General features: G+C 45.3%; 1 protein-coding gene across 1 annotated transcript; it reads right to left on the reverse strand.

Annotated features, from left to right (window-relative positions):
- Positions 1-1354: 1354 nt before the first annotated feature.
- On the reverse strand, positions 1355-11788 carry LOC140544212 (uncharacterized). Its single transcript, XM_072667639.1, has 8 exons — positions 10943-11788; positions 9554-9753; positions 9244-9347; positions 8949-9143; positions 8652-8829; positions 4683-7435; positions 3607-3842; positions 1355-1819 (listed from the first exon to the last, which is right to left on the reverse strand). Exons 2-8 carry the CDS (start codon positions 9735-9737, stop codon positions 1747-1749), a joined length of 3723 nt encoding a protein of 1240 aa, XP_072523740.1. The 5' UTR covers positions 9738-9753; positions 10943-11788; the 3' UTR covers positions 1355-1746.
- Positions 11789-17610: the final 5822 nt, after the last annotated feature.

Below are 17610 nucleotides of genomic sequence, written 5' to 3' on the forward strand. Positions count from 1 at the left end.
CCTTCACATTTATTTATTTAGTATTTAAGGTAGAAAATAGTGAATATAGTGTTATATAGATTTGTAAACTACCTTCTTGTAAAGGTGGAATTTTTTGGCTGACAAACATTGCTCCTTGGTGCCCCATGACAAAAGGCTAGGGCACCCCTGCTGGATATAGTAAGTAAGTAAGTTATTTATTAATGAACCAAAGTGCTGTATACATATAATCCAAAAACTCTAAAGAAATAACATTGGCTCCAACTGACTAAACCCTTGAGAATAATGCCCCCCTCTGTCTACATATTAGATTAAATAACCTCAATTTTGCCAATACAAAGTTACAGGAATTCTTTAAGAAGCTAAGCAGCTTCTTATAATCTCAAAGGATGAGCAGCCTGTCAGGGCCGGGATCTTAACCTAATAGGTCTGGTTTTAAAAGGTGCGGCAGAGTGGAGGACGGGGGAACATGTGAAGTTTAGGGTATTAACTAGCTCCTCAACACTATATGACGCAGGCAAGACACATCCTGATTCCTAAGAGTCGTAAGGTGGGCTTCTGAAAAATGTCTCACTGTAAGAGGGTTAATGGGCCAAAAGCCACGACTGAGAGTTCCAGTACCAACGATCTGACCGGCTAATGTCAAAGGTCAGAAATAATGAACCTACGGTCAGAAAAACCTACATCCTCGAGTTCAGTGTTGCTGATGTAAACCCCATAGGACGAAACAAGATCCAAAGTCAAAGCCAAGAAAATCGGCCAGAGTAGGAAATCTATCCGAACTGGGCATGAGGGGAAAAATAAGAACGTCTCAACTGAGAGGCAACTTGACCGTCACATCGTCCAGTAGCTCTAGCGCAGCTAAAAAGCTGCAGCCTGAGGGGCACTGAGGGGGCATGTACTGCTGTTCAAAAGTAAAATAAATATTTTATACATATAAATAAATATAAGAGAAAATAAAAGAATATTTATAAACTTCTAATGTTCACATCAGTCCTGTTCAGACTGGCTGAGAATCTGAAAGAAAATAAAAAAGGAAATGCCAGAATGATGACGGAGCTATAGAAGACTCTACAATGTCTTCCCATCTTGATCCTGGGGGGATTTGAGGGGGATTATTTGTTAGACAATTATGTTTTTTTTCAGAAGTAGCGACTTAATCTTCACTTTAATAAATATTCTTAATAGATAATTACATTAAATTATTTATTCATCTACAAGTGTTTTCCATCCAAAATATTTAGAAACACCTTAAAATAGTTTGGTGTTCATAGTATTTAAATCAACAATGTTGACAGTTTTTGTACTGAGTTGTTCCAAACTTTCCAAAACTGATTCACTGAACTGATTGCAGCACAAATAAAGCAGCAGTAGGTAAATATTACAACATCCTTTTATTACCATACAAAAATGATCGGAATCAGCAGAAAAAGCTCATTAAGCCTGACATTCAAACTATTTAGACTAGCGTTAGGCGATACTAGACAAAGTATTTAAACCACTTCCACATCAATGTATAAAACAATGCAATATCGTGATCCCCTACCCCTGAAATCAAGTATGGATGATCATATTTAACATATTTATTCAAATCTCTGTGTAATATTGAACTCATTTGGACGTTCTATGACTTTTCTAATGCCGCTTTTAAACATATATACTTTATGTTTCCCAGCCCGGATATATTTTTACCGCATTTTGCGAATTGGTCAGTACGGAGTGTTTCAACTCCAATTCAAACCGCAAGAGTTTCACTGGTTCACTGGCTCATTCTTCTAGCCCAGCGTTCCTCAGTGCCTCAGCCAAACGTCTGATGTAGGCGGAGTCCGGGTAGCCGTTCCTACAAGTACAGGAAGAATGGTCAGAAAATAGGGAGTTTTGAAAGCCTCAATGAACAGAATCTCATATCTGAGTCAGAAACACCATAAAAAGCCTTATATATGATCTGGATTGCTGATGATGGTACTGGAGTACCAGTCAAACATATTGCAGACGTCCTTTTCTAGATTTTTTAAGGTTTAGCACATTTTAGAATAACAGTTTTAGATTTGTCCAAGTACTTTTGCCTTTTGGTATTCTCTCAAACAGGTTCCCAGGAAGCCATCAGCCATAGACGCCTCTGCACCAGGCTTGAAGAAGACACGCATCTACTCGCACCATATCCTTGGTGATAGCATTCAAAATATATGAAAAACACATATCTCCAAAATGGTCTTAACGTTGGATGGAAGTCAATGTAAGATAAGCGCATTTCTATTGGTCCATTGTTTATTGTCCATGATTCTGATTCTGGGGTTATTTACACAGGGTGCAGAGCAGCCACATGTTTCAAACCGTGGAGAAAACTAAAAATGGACAGAAATGGACATTGGACAGCAGCGATATGTAGATTTGGCATTTCTGTCTCGGAAATAAATTCATAAAAAGCATCAACTTTACTTTTTTGCCCTGAAATTTTTTTCAAGCATTTGATGTAAACATAAGCCTTAAGATACAAGAATTGTTAATAATTATGTTAATAACAACCTGGCCCTGTAAGAAATTAGCAGCAATTGTACACCTATTTTCATCAGAAGTGCAACTAACCTGCTAATAAATGAATACATTAGTAATTCGGCAACATGGGGCTCATTATATTGTGCAGCACAGTTAAACAGCATAGTTCAGGAAATGGTCTTTAAGTGGGCAGTAGTGGGTCCGGGGTCTAGTGTGGCCTATTTCAGAAGACTAGCCGTGATTTTCAGTGGTATCTCCGGGGTCTGACAGTAAATGAATGGAGTGAGGCTTGAGCTTCATTGAGGTTACATTTTTGCATTTTCTTAGAACTGCTTGCTGGAGGTGTTCTGTGCTCTGGAAGGTAGCTGTCGAGAGCAAACAGCCAAGCAGAAATGTCATCTTACCAGTTCGAGCGCTACTACGAACCTGGATCATCTGCTACGGTACTGTAATTAGAGTGAAGCTAGAGTTCATACGAAGTGCAACACATCCCCCTCACGCTGTTCTTTGCTGTTTACGGCGTCCTCGGCTGCTGCATTCAAGAATGGGGAAGCAGGCGCCACATATCCTGTGCAGATTTCAATACACCATGCTGGGAACTCACTACACTCTGGAATGGATGAATACACAGCCAGTGCACCACCTTCCACGCATTCACAGTTGTTTTTCTCATTTATGCAGGTTTAGCCGCTCAAGTTAACACATACGCACCCATAAACATCGAGGAATTGTGCTGAATTTGACTCCGCTGTCCAGCTTAAGAACAGACAAAGAGCTACGCCTGAAAAGGTAACCATGTTGTATGTACTCTAGGTTTCTGGTGGACTGGTGGATGTCCAGTATCAGTAGCAGCTGAAAAATAAGACAGTCCACTCAAGGTAAGGCAGTCCACACAGTCCACACTGTGGATTTTCTTGACATTTGTTTTAGGTAGTGTTGCTCAGAACAACGGACGACTTACGGCAAGACACACTAGACCCCTGTATATAATCTAAATTTCCATTTTACTATAAATATAAAATAAATGAATTCAGTGAATCGCTGGTCAAGTATGAGACTTGTAGAGAAGGTCCTGCATACTGTGCCTACTATGTGAAAACCTCTTTCTCAGTAATCCTCCTCAATACTCACTTAGAAGTGCCGCCATCCAAGCTGGTTTTGTGAGGAATACTGCCCCAGGACACCCGCCACTGTCTGTCTCCGTCCTTCCCTTGCTGCTCAGGTAATCCAGCTTTCACAGTGAAGATGAGGCCTTTCTGAAAGGCTTTGTCCAGCAGAGGCAGCAGTTTTTTAGTATCTGCATTAAGTGGTAAATACGCCTCAAACCGGTTCCCTTTAAAAGGCTCTCCTGGGCAGGGATGACCTTCCTGTGGAGACATTAATCCGTTAACTTAAATCTGATAACTCTCAATCTATGTATTTGCTCCATTGACCTCTGTATGAAAGACCTCCACAATAGTTGTCGCCACCTCTTGGCACATTGACACAGAGCCCAAAATTGCCAGTCTCGGACATCGACATCCATATCTTAAAGCCCCTGGGAACCCAAATGTCTAATGAATGTCTGCTGACTTTGCCCAGTATTCCTCTCCTCTCTATGTGGAATGGGTGGTCCTAGAAGTGGGTCAGGGGTACGTCAGCATACCCGTGACCACAAAAGCCTCTCTTTGAGTTTCCCTACTCTGATAGCGTCTGCCCCTCTCTGCTTAACTGTGTAATTTAGCTGCTGGGTGCTGGGACAGACAGGAGGTTCAGAGGCAGCACTGTAGCCGGATCCCAAGATCCGCAGCCCACCCATGCCCCACCCTATCGGCACAACGTGTGGCCGGCTACCTAAGTACAGAAGCAGAAAGGGGGCCGGGCACCGGATGGGAGGGACAACTAGGGACATGAGGAAGCCGCCTCCCTGGATGCATCTCGAGCTTATATCTAAATATGGGCCGGTAGCTCGGTTCCAGATAGCAGAACCTCCATAAACCCGAAAGATCTGTGAAATCGCGGTCTCAAGGCTGTGTATGTTGTCATGGTAACGTACAGAAAATTTTGTTCACCAGTAATGGACTGTCAGTGGCTGTCAGTCACACACGTTCATTACAATATTAGGACCACGCCCGGACCGGAGGGTCTCCGAGAGGTCTGAGGAGTGATTTTTAACCTTTCATCATTTTAAGAAGATACTGGCTGTTATGAAAATATGATGGACTTACCCCTTGAATACCATCAGGTATATCATAGACCAGCTTAGCTGTTGTGTCTCTCATAAATCCAGGAATCGTGATGGTTGACTCTCGAACAGACATCGTACCCTTGATACCCCAAGCCTCCCTGTTCCTGGTTTCTGGTGGGCAGAGTTTGCAGTTGGCATGAACATCATCTTTCTGGCACTGAAAGCAGAAATTCCTGCCACATGCCGCTCGCCTTACAGTGCTGTTCTGATCGCCACACACACAGGACAACAGGAGGCCCTGATTTCCAGTCCCATTGGAGGGCAAATCGGTCCTTGTCACTTCTGAGACGCCAAGCGGCTGCGCAGCATCACTTGTTTGCTCCACAGAAATACCTGGGGTCGCTTGTTCAGTAAATGTTCTACCATGTATATCAGAGGTCTTTTGTAAAGTGGGTGTGGTGCTGTGGTCTCCATCAGCGTGGCCATCTGCTTGCCTTTCTGTCTCCAAGTTGATGCTGCTGTCACTGTTGACCTTCTCTCCTAGATGAACCCTAAATGCATAGCCTTTTTTGTCTGAGCTGTCTTCTGCTTCTGGCTCTCTTTCAGTTGCCTCCAGTGCTGCATCTCTGGTTATGTCATTTTGATTCGAGGCATTTTTATAACTCTGGTCCTTGTCGCTGGTATCTGGCGCGCTTTCATTCGTCCGTGTCGGACGATCTGTAACCAACAGTGTGGGATCTGTGCTTACTTCTTGATCGTTCGGCTTATTAGGCTTCCGACTCTCCGTTTTTGACGTCGAACCACTGACCCCTGTACGGAAAACCTCCATCATAGTTGCCTCCACTTCTTTGCAGGTTGACTTTGGGCCCAGGATCATCACAGATTTGGACATGACTACAATCTTAACCTTCTCATGCATCTGTTTCATTAGTGTACAGAAGTCCACCACTCTCTCGTCCGTACAGTCAGACAATCCGAGCTTGTCCAGTGGTAATGCTCTCGCGTCGAAGTCCTTTTCGATTCTGGCAATGAGGCTTTTCAAACCGCGGTGACATTCTTTTACCTTTTCGGAGCTCGCACCCCTCAAACACAAAGTGAGGTCCTTCTTATCGAACTCTTCTTTAACTTGGAGGTCCGAAGTCAGATTGTCTAATTCAGTGTTATAGACCGACTTAAGATAAAGCCACAGTCTTGAGGACACAAGGACATCCGCAGTGAACACTTCCTTTGTCTGTGAACACAGCTCCACAGCCGTTGGTCCATCTTGCCCTTTTTTGATCTTGCCAGAGAAGCTGTTGGACCTTCTCCGAGCTGAACCAGGAGGCATGGCGGGGTTCTTGCTGGCAGCTATGTCTCCACCCAGATCCATGTGACTTAAAGAGAAGTGCTGAGATTCGGTGGAATAAGCTGGCATCACTGTAGGCTTCCTCTCAGCTGAGGTCAAAGAAAATTGGCCAGGTTTCTTCAGGTCACCTTTCAGGCCTTGGATGTCCATCCTGCTCAGACCGCTGCTTTTTGCCCCTGATTCACCGGACAAGGTGTTTCGTTTCAGGCTACTATTCATTGACGGCTTAATAAAGGGAAGAGAGTGCGGCTGTCTGCTGTCGGGAGGCGTTCTTTCATTCACAGGCGAGCCAGTTTTTAGGTCTTCAGCACTTTTTTTGTCACCGTATGAGTCCATAGGGCCACTTGACAAGTCCTTACTAAAATTAGGAGCCATTCTCAGTCCCCTTCCCGACTCACCTTTCTTGAGTCGCTCTTTACTGGACTTGGGTTGCTTCTGTAAGCCATTGAAAGTGGTGTCTGGCTGCCATTTCGTGTCCTTGGTGTCCTCTAAAATGAAGTCTGGGTTATCCAATGATCTCCTGTGGAGATCCAAGGAAGGTTTGGCAGAGACAAAGAGAGAATCTGTGTACTTATCTTTGTCATACCAACCACTACGCTCCATTCTTTTTACATCACTTTGGATGCGTCTCTCTTCCGAAGTGTCGAAGGTTCGCCTGGTAGAAAATAGATCTTCCTCCATCATTGCCGTACTTGCCGGAGCTTGTGAGGTAAATTCTCTGTGATCGTCAAAGTGCTTCAGGTCACTGTGAATCTCCTCATGCTTCTGGTAGTCCTTCCTTGGATTAAACAGGTCATCAGGGGCCTTGAATCTGTCTTCTAGTGGCTTAAAGCTGCCCGGCGACTTAAGATACTCTGACGATATTGAACCCCCCTGGTTCAAGCTGGGCAGAGAGGAAGAAAACGGATAGTTCAAGCAGGTTTCTGCATCCGGCCTAATCCCTTTGACGTCAGTAATAAACTGCTTGGCCTCAGAGACGTCGCTCTTACTTCCAACCATCCACACGTTCTCTTTATCTTCTTCCATCATCAGCTGTGGCATCCTCACCCGAAGGCTTTCCAAGGCGTGCGTAAGGTCTTTTTTGGGGATGCCGCTTGTAGACACGTTCTCCTTGCGTAACTGGGAGCCTTTCTCTTGATACAGGCGCGCTAGTTGTTGCTGGGCCTTTCTTACGGAGCTTGTGCCACGTTCCGAGAGGGATTTCTTGGGCTTGAGGTATAAGGTGGTGATGTCTTCGGAGGTCACATCCACTACTTCCACCCTGTGGCGCCTGAGAAGGCCTTGGTACTCCTTGTTGCAGTACTTGTGGAGGTAACGGAAGATGTCTGAGTCGACAACCATGGAGAAGTCTTCGAAATTGGTCTCATCGTCTGGCTCTGGGCCCATTCTGTCTTCTGTTAAAGCTTCATCTGATGCATGATGGAGATAACTGCTTGGCTGAGCTAAACCTGTGAAGAGCAAACAATCGTGTGCTTGTTTAGGTATGAAGTTTGGCATAATCCTAGTTGGCATACTACTGGAGATGCATCCATCTGCAGAGCCGCAGGGCGAGCCGATTCAGACCACTGCCATGCTGTGGTTCCAGATGAAAGAGGCTGGAGCAGTGTTTACATTCAGCATAAAAGCTGTGTATTGCGCTATAATGCTATGGTCTCTCATAGAGACGGCCCAAATACCAGTGTTTAAGTGTAATTAAAATGTAATTAAGTATGAGAGTAAATAAAGGGTTTAAATGCCAATAAGGACTTCAGCTGCATTTCCCATTTCCCTATATGAGATAATCTCAGGTGTTGTTACGACCTGTTCTGAATAATTAGTGATTTAGAAGAGCTTATTTAAAAAAAAAAAACGCTCGTCCAGAGAAGAAAAGCTGCCTACTGATTCTGAAACTTTTTAGCCAAGCTTCTAACCAAATTTCTTTAATTTTACAAAGTTTTAATCTTCACAGTTTATTTTATTGATCTGTCACTTACAAGCACGGCTTGTCTCCTTAAAATATTTGATTTAAGACACATAAAGCTATTGTGTGCATCCATTTATAACTGTCAAACATGGTGGCGGTATACCACTCAACAGCTCAATTTCTCCGGAATATAGGGAGTTCAATATTTTCAACATTGGCAGACAGTGTTTAATATTTAGATCATATAAAATACTAATAACAGTAAATAAAAAATGACTGTAGGCTGTCTGAGTGTTTAGTGTCCAGATTTTGCAGGACGTGCAGAAACCTAAAACCTAAAACCTTAAAATATTTCATTTGAAATTACAAGTGTAACTTCTATGCTCAAAACAACGTGATTTGGACTAATATGGGCAATATAGCTCTTTAATAACTCTCTACACGAATAGTTTGATAAAGGCGTCCTTTATGTAACTCTACTGCACTTTTAAGCTTCTGGTGGAACTGAAAACCTGAAAACGACCTAGTAAGAGTAAAAAGAACTGCAGTCGGCGCTCCAGCTCTGCAAATGGATGATGTTGGGTTATAAGCTTCTATTACTTTGGCAATACTTTCTCTTAGCTACATGAACCTCACAGCTTCAGTGCAAACGTAAAGCAGCAAACCAAATCTTGGACACAAAGCACGTCTTGGCAGGTTTACTGTATTTGATCTTTAGAAAGTTGTAAAAACATGAATAAGTCATAAGCTGAAATCGCTACCCGTGTTCCAGACCGGGCTCTCCGCTTTCAAACCCTCCTCAGGCTGTGGGGCATCCTTTGTCATTCCAGCTGCTTCGCTTGCTTCTACGGAGTGGTCATCGGGCTTCTCCACCAAGGGTAAGCCGTACTTCTTTTGGCCCGCTGTCTTTAACGACAGCCCGTCTCCAGAGTTCTGTTTCTGAGTGAGAAATACATTCCCATACGTAAAGGCTTAAAGTCCGATCTATAGAACTTGTGTATGTAAGAGAAGTACATGCTGGATACGTGTCGGGAAACTGAGCAAGCATTGTGTTCTACCTGTGATTTCAAGGACCGCAGGACCAGTCTGCATAAGGACCGAACCTCAGAATAGCGACCTTTTAGAGTGCAAAGGTCTGTTTGGGGCTCAAAGGTCAAATGGACACCTGGAAAAGCCTCATGCAGGTACAACAGGGTTCTTCTTCCTTCAGGAAGCTTACTGTGGTCCACAGTCACACACATATCCACTACGATCTGTGAAGGAGAAAATACAAATGGTGAAGACTGCTGGATAAGACTGGACGGAAGGTGAAAAGGCCGAAAAGCAAGGATGAAGCATTTCAACAATGTCTACCTCATCTGGATCCATTTCTTCACAATGGAGACTGACTGTGACGGCATAGCTCTTGTCGTTCAGTTTAACGACCTGCTTCCCTTGTTTCGCCAGCTTCCAGGCAACTAAGAGAGTTAGGAGAACATTTTTAGTACATTGAGCTTCTGAAGGGCCTTGATTCCGACCCCCAGAGGTGGTGCTTTCAACATGTGCGAGTAGAGCTGGGTGACATAGAAAAACAATGGCTGGGATGAATATGTCAACATCAGCAGTGTGATGGTAATTAGCACTAGACTAGACTAGCATTAGACTTCATGCAAGCAAGCCTTACCCTCCTTCTCTTCAAACGTGATGAAGGCCGTTCCAGGTGTGCTTTCAGAAATGTTCACAGAGCTGATCTCCCCACCACCGTTCTTCCTGCGCAGGAAGTGGATGTGGAGTTTGTCTGCCAGCCGATTTTCAGGCATGTCCACGGGGAGACCGCCCACTCTCACTGTCCGCCCTTCCACTGCCATCCTGAGCGAGGAGGATCTGATCATTTGGTCATAAACAGTTTTTTTTGTAGTTTATCCAAGTTCTACGAAGACTTTCCGCAAGATTCTGGAGCACTGCTGTCAGGATTTGATTGCATTCAGCGACAAGAGTGCTAGTGAGGTCGGGATGTTGGACGATCACCACCACCAACACCACACCACCTCATCCATCCCCAACTGGATAGAGCATCGTCTATCATTCCAGAGAACACAGCTAGTGTGTGTGGGGGGGTGTATACCCCTCTATATACCCCTCTATATACCCTTCTGTATGTTCATGCCTGGCATTAGGTAGATCCAGTAGCTGAATGCATTCATTAGAAGGGGTGTCCACAAACTTTTAGACATATAAAGCTATTGTATGCATCCATTTATAACTGTCAAACATGGTGGCGGTATACCGCTCAACAGCTCAATTTCTCCAGAATCTAGGGAGATAAATATTAAACATTTGTAGACAGTGTTTAATATTTTAGTTTATGTAAAATAATAATAATAATAATAATAATAATAACAGTAAATAAAAATGGCTGTAGGCTGGAAAATGTCCAGTGTATGAATGTTTAGTGTCCAGATTTTTTAACCCTGCCATTAGCCGTGACAGCAGTCCAGACACAAACACACGGTTCATTTCATTGATCTGTCACTTACAAGCACAGCTTATCTCCTTAAGATATTTTATTTAAGACACATAAAGCTATTGTGTGCATCCATTTATAACTGTCAAACATGGTGGCGGTATACCGCTCAACAGCTCAATTTCTCCAGAATCTAGGGACTTCAATATTTTCAACATTTGCAGACAGTGTTTAATATTTGGTTCATATAAAATAATAATAACAGTAAATTTTTAAAAAATGGCTGTAGGCTGGAAAATGTCCAGTGTCTGAGTGTTTGGTGTCCAGAAAAACCCTGCTGCTGTTAGTGTTTACAGCCTGAGAGCAGCTCTAGCCGTTAGCCGCGACAGCAGTCCAGACACACACACAGGCCAGCTCTGAGGCCAGATCCGCGCAGACTAACTTCTGTACGGGCTGTAAATTTTAGTAGAGCAGAAAGTTGCCTCAGAAAAAGGCGAATTGTGAGAGAAACGTCGAGCACGTTCACCGCAGCCGTCGACTACAACGCTCCGAGGCTCCGAGCCGCGGTACCGGCTCACCTCCAGCGAGTCGCCTCAGAGAGCAGCTCACCTGTGCTCCGAGACTCGGAAGAGTCGACTCGGGCCCTGCACATCTGCGAGCTCCGGCGCCGGTCAGTCGGTCAGTCGGGCTGTCCGCGCTCCTCCAGGCCAGGTTCACTTTCCCAGTAAACAGAAACCGAAAGGAAGGACGTGATTGGTCACGTGATGCCGCAACAGGTTGAGCCCAGCCGGTTGCATAATGCATCATAATACGTGCAATACACTACGTGTCCAAAAGTTTGTGGACACCCCTTCTTAAGTATGCCCTCAGCTACTTGAAGTCGCACCTATTGCAGCCCACTATCTAGGCTCTGTAGAGAAGCACTGCCAATAGAATAGGACTCTCTGGAGCAGATCATAGACATGAACCTATGGGCACCGTCATGCTGGCTAGAGGGGGTACATAGCCCACACCCCGTCCAATACTTTTGGGATGAGGTGCCCTTGATTTTGGGAAGAAACCATAAATAATGAGCAAGTGTCCCAATACTTCTGTCCCTATAGCATGAACAAAATGAATGTATGGGTTAAGTAACCATAGCAGTAGTGATAATAATAATTATAATAATGATTATACTTATATTTAATTAACACCTAAAGATGCAGTCACAGGTCCACAGCTGTGAACACACGGATCTGACCATTGCTGACCATTAGACGCAGCGAAAATGTACAACACACCGAGCAACCTTCCATCACATTACAGACCAACAGACCTGGCAACAGCTTCTACCCCTGCGCCACACGTGTACTGAACACTGCCCACCGCTGACGCCGACTGGTCGGGACTGGCGTACATGCACCACAACTGTCACCATGACCAGAGGATCGCCGATCGTTCGAATCCCGGTCATGCTGCTAGCCATCGGCAGTTGACCTTGCTCTCTCCAGGGTGAGAAGACGGCCCTCTCTCGCCACATCACTCCAGTGCGGTGCTGCCACACACCTGTAAATATTTATATATATATATATTAATTAAAAAACACGTTATTATATTTATTCTCCACAGTACGTGTTAATAAGCCCATCATTGATATTCATACTTTATATTTTCTCATGCTTGTTGTTTGGATTGCCGCTCAGTGTTGTAGGACTCAGCAAACCAAGAATAACCCACTTCAAGGATAATACTGACACGCCACGGAAATTACAGCCATTTGCAGCTCCTTTCTACAGTCCCACAACAAACCAGAAGTGAATGATCATTTCCTGTAGGCCCGAAAAGCATCTGTCCACTGCCAGTGCTTTCCTCCACCACTGGGGGGCGCTACAGCACCATGTTCTTCATTGCCTTCATTGACCTGAACATGGTTTTGAAAGACTGAGACTGCAGTTGCATTGTGTCCATACCTTTTAGTCTGTTCTGTTCTTGATGGGAAAACTTTAAACTAAATGGACAAAAGTATTGGGACACTTGCTCATTCATTGTGTCCATACCTTTTAGTCTGTTCTGTTCTTGATGGGAAAACTTTAAACTAAATGGACAAAAGTATTGGGACACTTGCTCATTCATTGTGTCCATACCTTTTAGTCTGTTCTGTTCTTGATGGGAAAACTTTAAACTAAATGGACAAAAGTATTGGGACACTTGCTCATTCATTGTGTCCATACCTTTTAGTCTGTTCTGTTCTTGATGGGAAAACTTTAAACTAAATGGACAAAAGTATTGGGACACTTGCTCATTCATTGTGTCCATACCTTTTAGTCTGTTCTGTTCTTGATGGGAAAACTTTAAACTAAATGGACAAAAGTATTGGGACACTTGCTCATTCATTGTGTCCATACCTTTTAGTCTGTTCTGTTCTTGATGGGAAAACTTTAAACTAAATGGACAAAAGTATTGGGACACTTGCTCATTCATTGTGTCCATACCTTTTAGTCTGTTCTGTTCTTGATGGGAAAGCTTTAAACTAAATGGACAAAAGTATTGGGACACTTGCTCATTCATTGTGTCCATACCTTTTAGTCTGTTCTGTTCTTGATGGGAAAACTTTAAACTAAATGGACAAAAGTATTGGGACACTTGCTCATTCATTGTTTCTTTTAAAATCAAAGAGCAGATCCTGCTTTTGTTGGAGTAGCTTTCTCTGCTGTCCAGGAAAGAAGGCTTTCTGCTAGATTTTTGGAGGAACATTGCTGTGAGGAGTGTATTGCATTCAGCGATAAAACAGAAGCGTACTGGATGGAGCACCAACCTTCATTCCAGAGAACACAGTGAGGCAGGGTGCCAACAGGTTCATGTTTTTCTGCTCCAGAGAGTCCTATTCTATTCCCTCGGTGAGACAAGATGGCGTCTCTTAATCTCCGGTTTATCGCCATCCGGGAACCAGTGGCTGGCGATAACGATCATGAGTGTTTTTTTAAGATAAAGGAGAAACAGTGCTGAGCGCTAATTCTAAAAGGTACAACTCTGAGATTAGCTTTCATTGGTGTCCAGTGGATCCTGAGGTGGCTGATGAAGTGCTTTTGCGTGCTGACCGGTGGAAAGCAGAAATGCTCGTGCTTACCAAACTTAGAACCGGAACCCGGAAACATCACCTTACGCACCTTACGTCGATTTGCATTGCCTCTCTACAGGAACTAGACAGGCTGTGGGAGTGTGTGTGTGTGTGTGTGCATTTGCACATCTGTGTAATGACTACCCAGCAATGGGTACAACTTAAAATAGCGGAATGCATTATTAGAAGGGATGTCCACAAACATTTGGACATAGTGGACCTCTAAATGTATGCTATTGAATTACCGCTATTCGGGTGCTACTCGCTGGGCCTGCTGCTGGAGGTGGCTGAGCAGGCCTGTTACACCGGCCGCCGGGGTGACCCTGTGCCATGGCTCAGGTGCTCTTCGGCAATGTGACTTTGCACTGTGGCTCTCAGCAGGCCTTTCAGACCTTCCACCACTCATAAAGAGTCAACGGACTTCAGGCCACCGTAGATGCATTTGACTACCTAGTGTAAATGCATGTGATTCCCAGTAGGTGGGAACTGGGGAGCAAATTATGGGGGAGGAGGAGCCTGTATATACTGAAATGATAGCTTGGTACCACGACTGACTGACAGTTGTGTCGCTACTGTTGCTTATCAGCAGTGTGAACCCTCCCCCAACCAGCAATGATCACACACTTGTGGTTTCTGACAGTACACTGTGTGTATTGTCCATTACTCGTCCATTGCTGGCAGCTCCAGTGCTACAAATTTGGGGTAAGGGAGGAACCTTGTGTACAGACTATGCCTTTAACTGAAGCCATGCTAGCCACATTGTTAGGGAGGTGTGGCCTGCTAGTCTTTCAGATGTATTCCTGGCTTCAGTGGCGCATTTCAGTGGAGTGTTGCCCACTAAGCAGAGGTCCAAGCTCATGCCCCAGCTGCGCCATGCGCCCTTCATGACCCGAAGCATGCACACAAATGCACACACACACACAAACACACACATTCCCGAGTCTTTCGTGCTATTCATTTACAGTAGCAGATGGAGGTCCTGTCCTTTGGATTGGATTGCTAAATCAACAGTGCTCACATGACGCCTATTTTTAGAGCCTGTTATGCTCCCAATATCCTGCTTGTGTTGAATGGGAACAGAATGTAGCTCTAGCACACATGCCGGAGCACATACACGCAATTCACTGCAATTACGGATTTACCGCGCCCCTGCGGCTTGTGACAGAGATGGCGCGAGGCCCAAAATGCACATAGCCAAGTCAAACCGCCACAATCAAGTCGCTACAAGAAAGCATTACACTTTATTTCCACGTTTCCATGGACGCAGTACATTCCTGTGGAGATGAATCCGCAGATTAAGGGCTTGCTAGCCTTCGTTTATCAGTCTGAGGCCTGAATTTCCAGTCAAAACTGCTGGTAAATACAGCAGTTTTGACTGCCGGACACACAGTGTTAGCATCGCTATCGCATCACGGCTGTCGGTTGCACCCACATGTTCATGAGGCCCTGGGCCCTTCACATCTAGACACTAGTAAATATGTAGCTATGCCTTTAACCATAGCTACTCCTTTAACTGAAGCCATGCTAGCCACATTGTTAGGGAGGGGTGGCCTGCTAGTCCTTCAGGTGTATTCCTGGCTTCAGTGGCGCATTTCAGTGGAGTGTTGCCCACTAAGCAGAGTGGGCAACGTTCTTAAGGCTCTGAGGGTAAGGCCTGAGTCCTTTACCAGGCAGGGTCACATAAGAGAGGTCACTTTCTGCCACGGATCACAGCAAAGAGCGGATATTTGGGCCCCAAACTCCCCACTGACGATTATTATGTGCAGCCAATGGCAATCCAGCAAAACTAGGCTAGGCTCTTGTTTTCCTGACGCTGACAAAAAAGGAAGAACTTAGTCTCTGACCTATGATCTGACCTATTCACCTGCAGAGCTGTAAAGCTGCCCCTGACTTTACTGGACTTTACGTGCTGGAGAAAAGGAAAAAAAGGCCCATCGTCAGCATGGTTTGATTAAAAATGACCTCTAAGCTCAGCAAGGTTATCACACTGCGGGAGCTGTGGGGAGAGTGCATATTTCCTCCAGTAATTATGATACGTTTATACTGGCCACTTTATTAGAAACCCCTGTGTCTTATATCTCCACTTTGCTGGTGTACAGTTAAGGGATCTATCTGTTGCCCATCTGTTGAGGCATCTATGGCATCTGTTTCCTCAAACGTTTCACTGAGAAGGAGAAGCAAGCCCTAGCTGACCTACGAGAAATCCAAAGAAGAAGACTGGTAACCTTTCAGGAAGCTGAGTGGCATCGAAGAAGGGGAAGAGAGAGGGCTGGAAAGCGTGCTGCGGTTATTGCAAATCCCTTCTGCTTTACAAAACAACGGCCAGCTCAGCCTGCTCAGCAGACGGAGGAAGTTACTGCTCTCCTGCGTGACGCTCTGAGCGATCCAATGAGAGAGAACAGGAGCTCAAACCCAACAGAGAACCTAACATCAGCCCAGCTCCACCAACAACAACAATGCTCGAGCTGAGGGAGCCAAGCCAGCAGGAGGTTCAGGAGGCAATTAGGGCGGCTTGCTCAGCCCCAGTGGTGTACCATACATCGTGTACAAACGCTGTCCCCGGCTCCGGCGTCACCTCCAGAAAATCTAGACCAGTAGAGGTGCACGGAGGGGGTGCGGATCCCCAAAGAGGAAAAAAATGCATCAGTCAGTTTCGGTCCATCTCACTGTTGCGTGTCGAAGGGAAGGTCTTTTTTTAGCACTGTTTCCCGGAGACTCACTCAAGAACAACAACATCGAATCCCTCAGTCCAGATGTGTGGCGTCCCTGGAGTTCCTGGTTGCTAAGAGCACACAGCTCATCAGAAAAGCCCATGAGAATAGAGTCGACTTACAGGTGCTGTGGCTGGGCCACCATGTCCCCAGTGCGATCAAGGACCTGATCAGCTTCAGGTCGAGGGTCACTTCTGGGGAAGTAACATCAGACTGGCATCAGCTGGGACAAGGGATAGTAATCAGTCATTCTTTTTGCCCTGGCCATAAACATGGTGGCAGGTCAGCTGAGGTGGAATGTAGAGGCCCTCTAACCTGGTCGGGGGTGCGGCAGACCCCCAGAAGAGCAATTATGGTTGACCTCACTGTTGTAGGGAAACCCTGTGGAGCCACTGTGGAGCTTTCAAGCAGGGGAGCCTAGGAGGTGCTTTATGGGCTTATAGGGGAGAGCATGGAACCACACCACACAACACAACGAGAAGTCTGGTAGAGCTGTAGATAGAGCTGAAGAGGAATGTAGAGGCCCTCTAACCAGGTCTGGGGTGCGGCAGCCCCCCATAAGAGCAATCACGGTTGACCTTACTGTTACGACAACAACAGTCCCAGGATTTGTCACCTGGGCCAGGATGAGCTTCAAGTAGGGCTGGGCGATACGGGAAAAATACTATATCACGATATTTAAAGACATTTTTCACGATGCACAACATTTATCGTGATACATCGTAACCGTAATCATAGACTAAATACATCAACAACTGCCTAAAAAAATTGCATATTGTCAAAATTATCACAATATGATAAAATATCGTCTTATTACCCAGCTCTAGCTTTAAGCCTTCCAAGATCATCAAGATCCATGAAAGTAGGGGGAAGTGGAGAGGTGCCGGAAAGGGGGCTGGAAAGCTATATATAGGCCAATATTGGTGGGCTGTAGAGGTTTTGCAGGTCGCTGACTTTGCAAAGTCCTCAACCAACTGGGCACTAACAGGAGTGGCCATCCGATCCGCATGCGGAGCTGCAGAGAAGGCCAGGAGGTGGCTGATCCATGGGCGGTCGGTGCTGGGACGCAAGCTAGGGGCTGATGTCGAAAGACCCGAAACACGCAGTGAGCCCAGGTTCCATCACTGATGATGGGTCCCATGAGTGCATCCAGAAGGTGTATCTTGCACAGCCACAGTTTGCGTTAGCCACCCTCTACAGGCCTCAGAGACTTGGCTGTGTATTTTTGGGTGGCACAGTATCTCTGGCGATCCTGCGGTCAGAACCTGATCCACTGATAAATTGCAGCGACAGACGACCAACAGTCTGTAACTCTACACCTACACAGTGGATCTGTAAGGAAGCTGTAGACAATGAGTGGGAGGTGTTTTACCAAAAGTGGACGATAAATGTGTTGACCTGAATGGTAGCAGGCTGTTCAGGAATGGTCTTGATAGCAACATTATTTTTATGTTTTTTTCGAGGTGAGG

This window comes from Salminus brasiliensis, chromosome 22 (assembly GCF_030463535.1).
Source record: "Salminus brasiliensis chromosome 22, fSalBra1.hap2, whole genome shotgun sequence".
Taxonomy (NCBI): domain Eukaryota; kingdom Metazoa; phylum Chordata; class Actinopteri; order Characiformes; family Bryconidae; genus Salminus; species Salminus brasiliensis.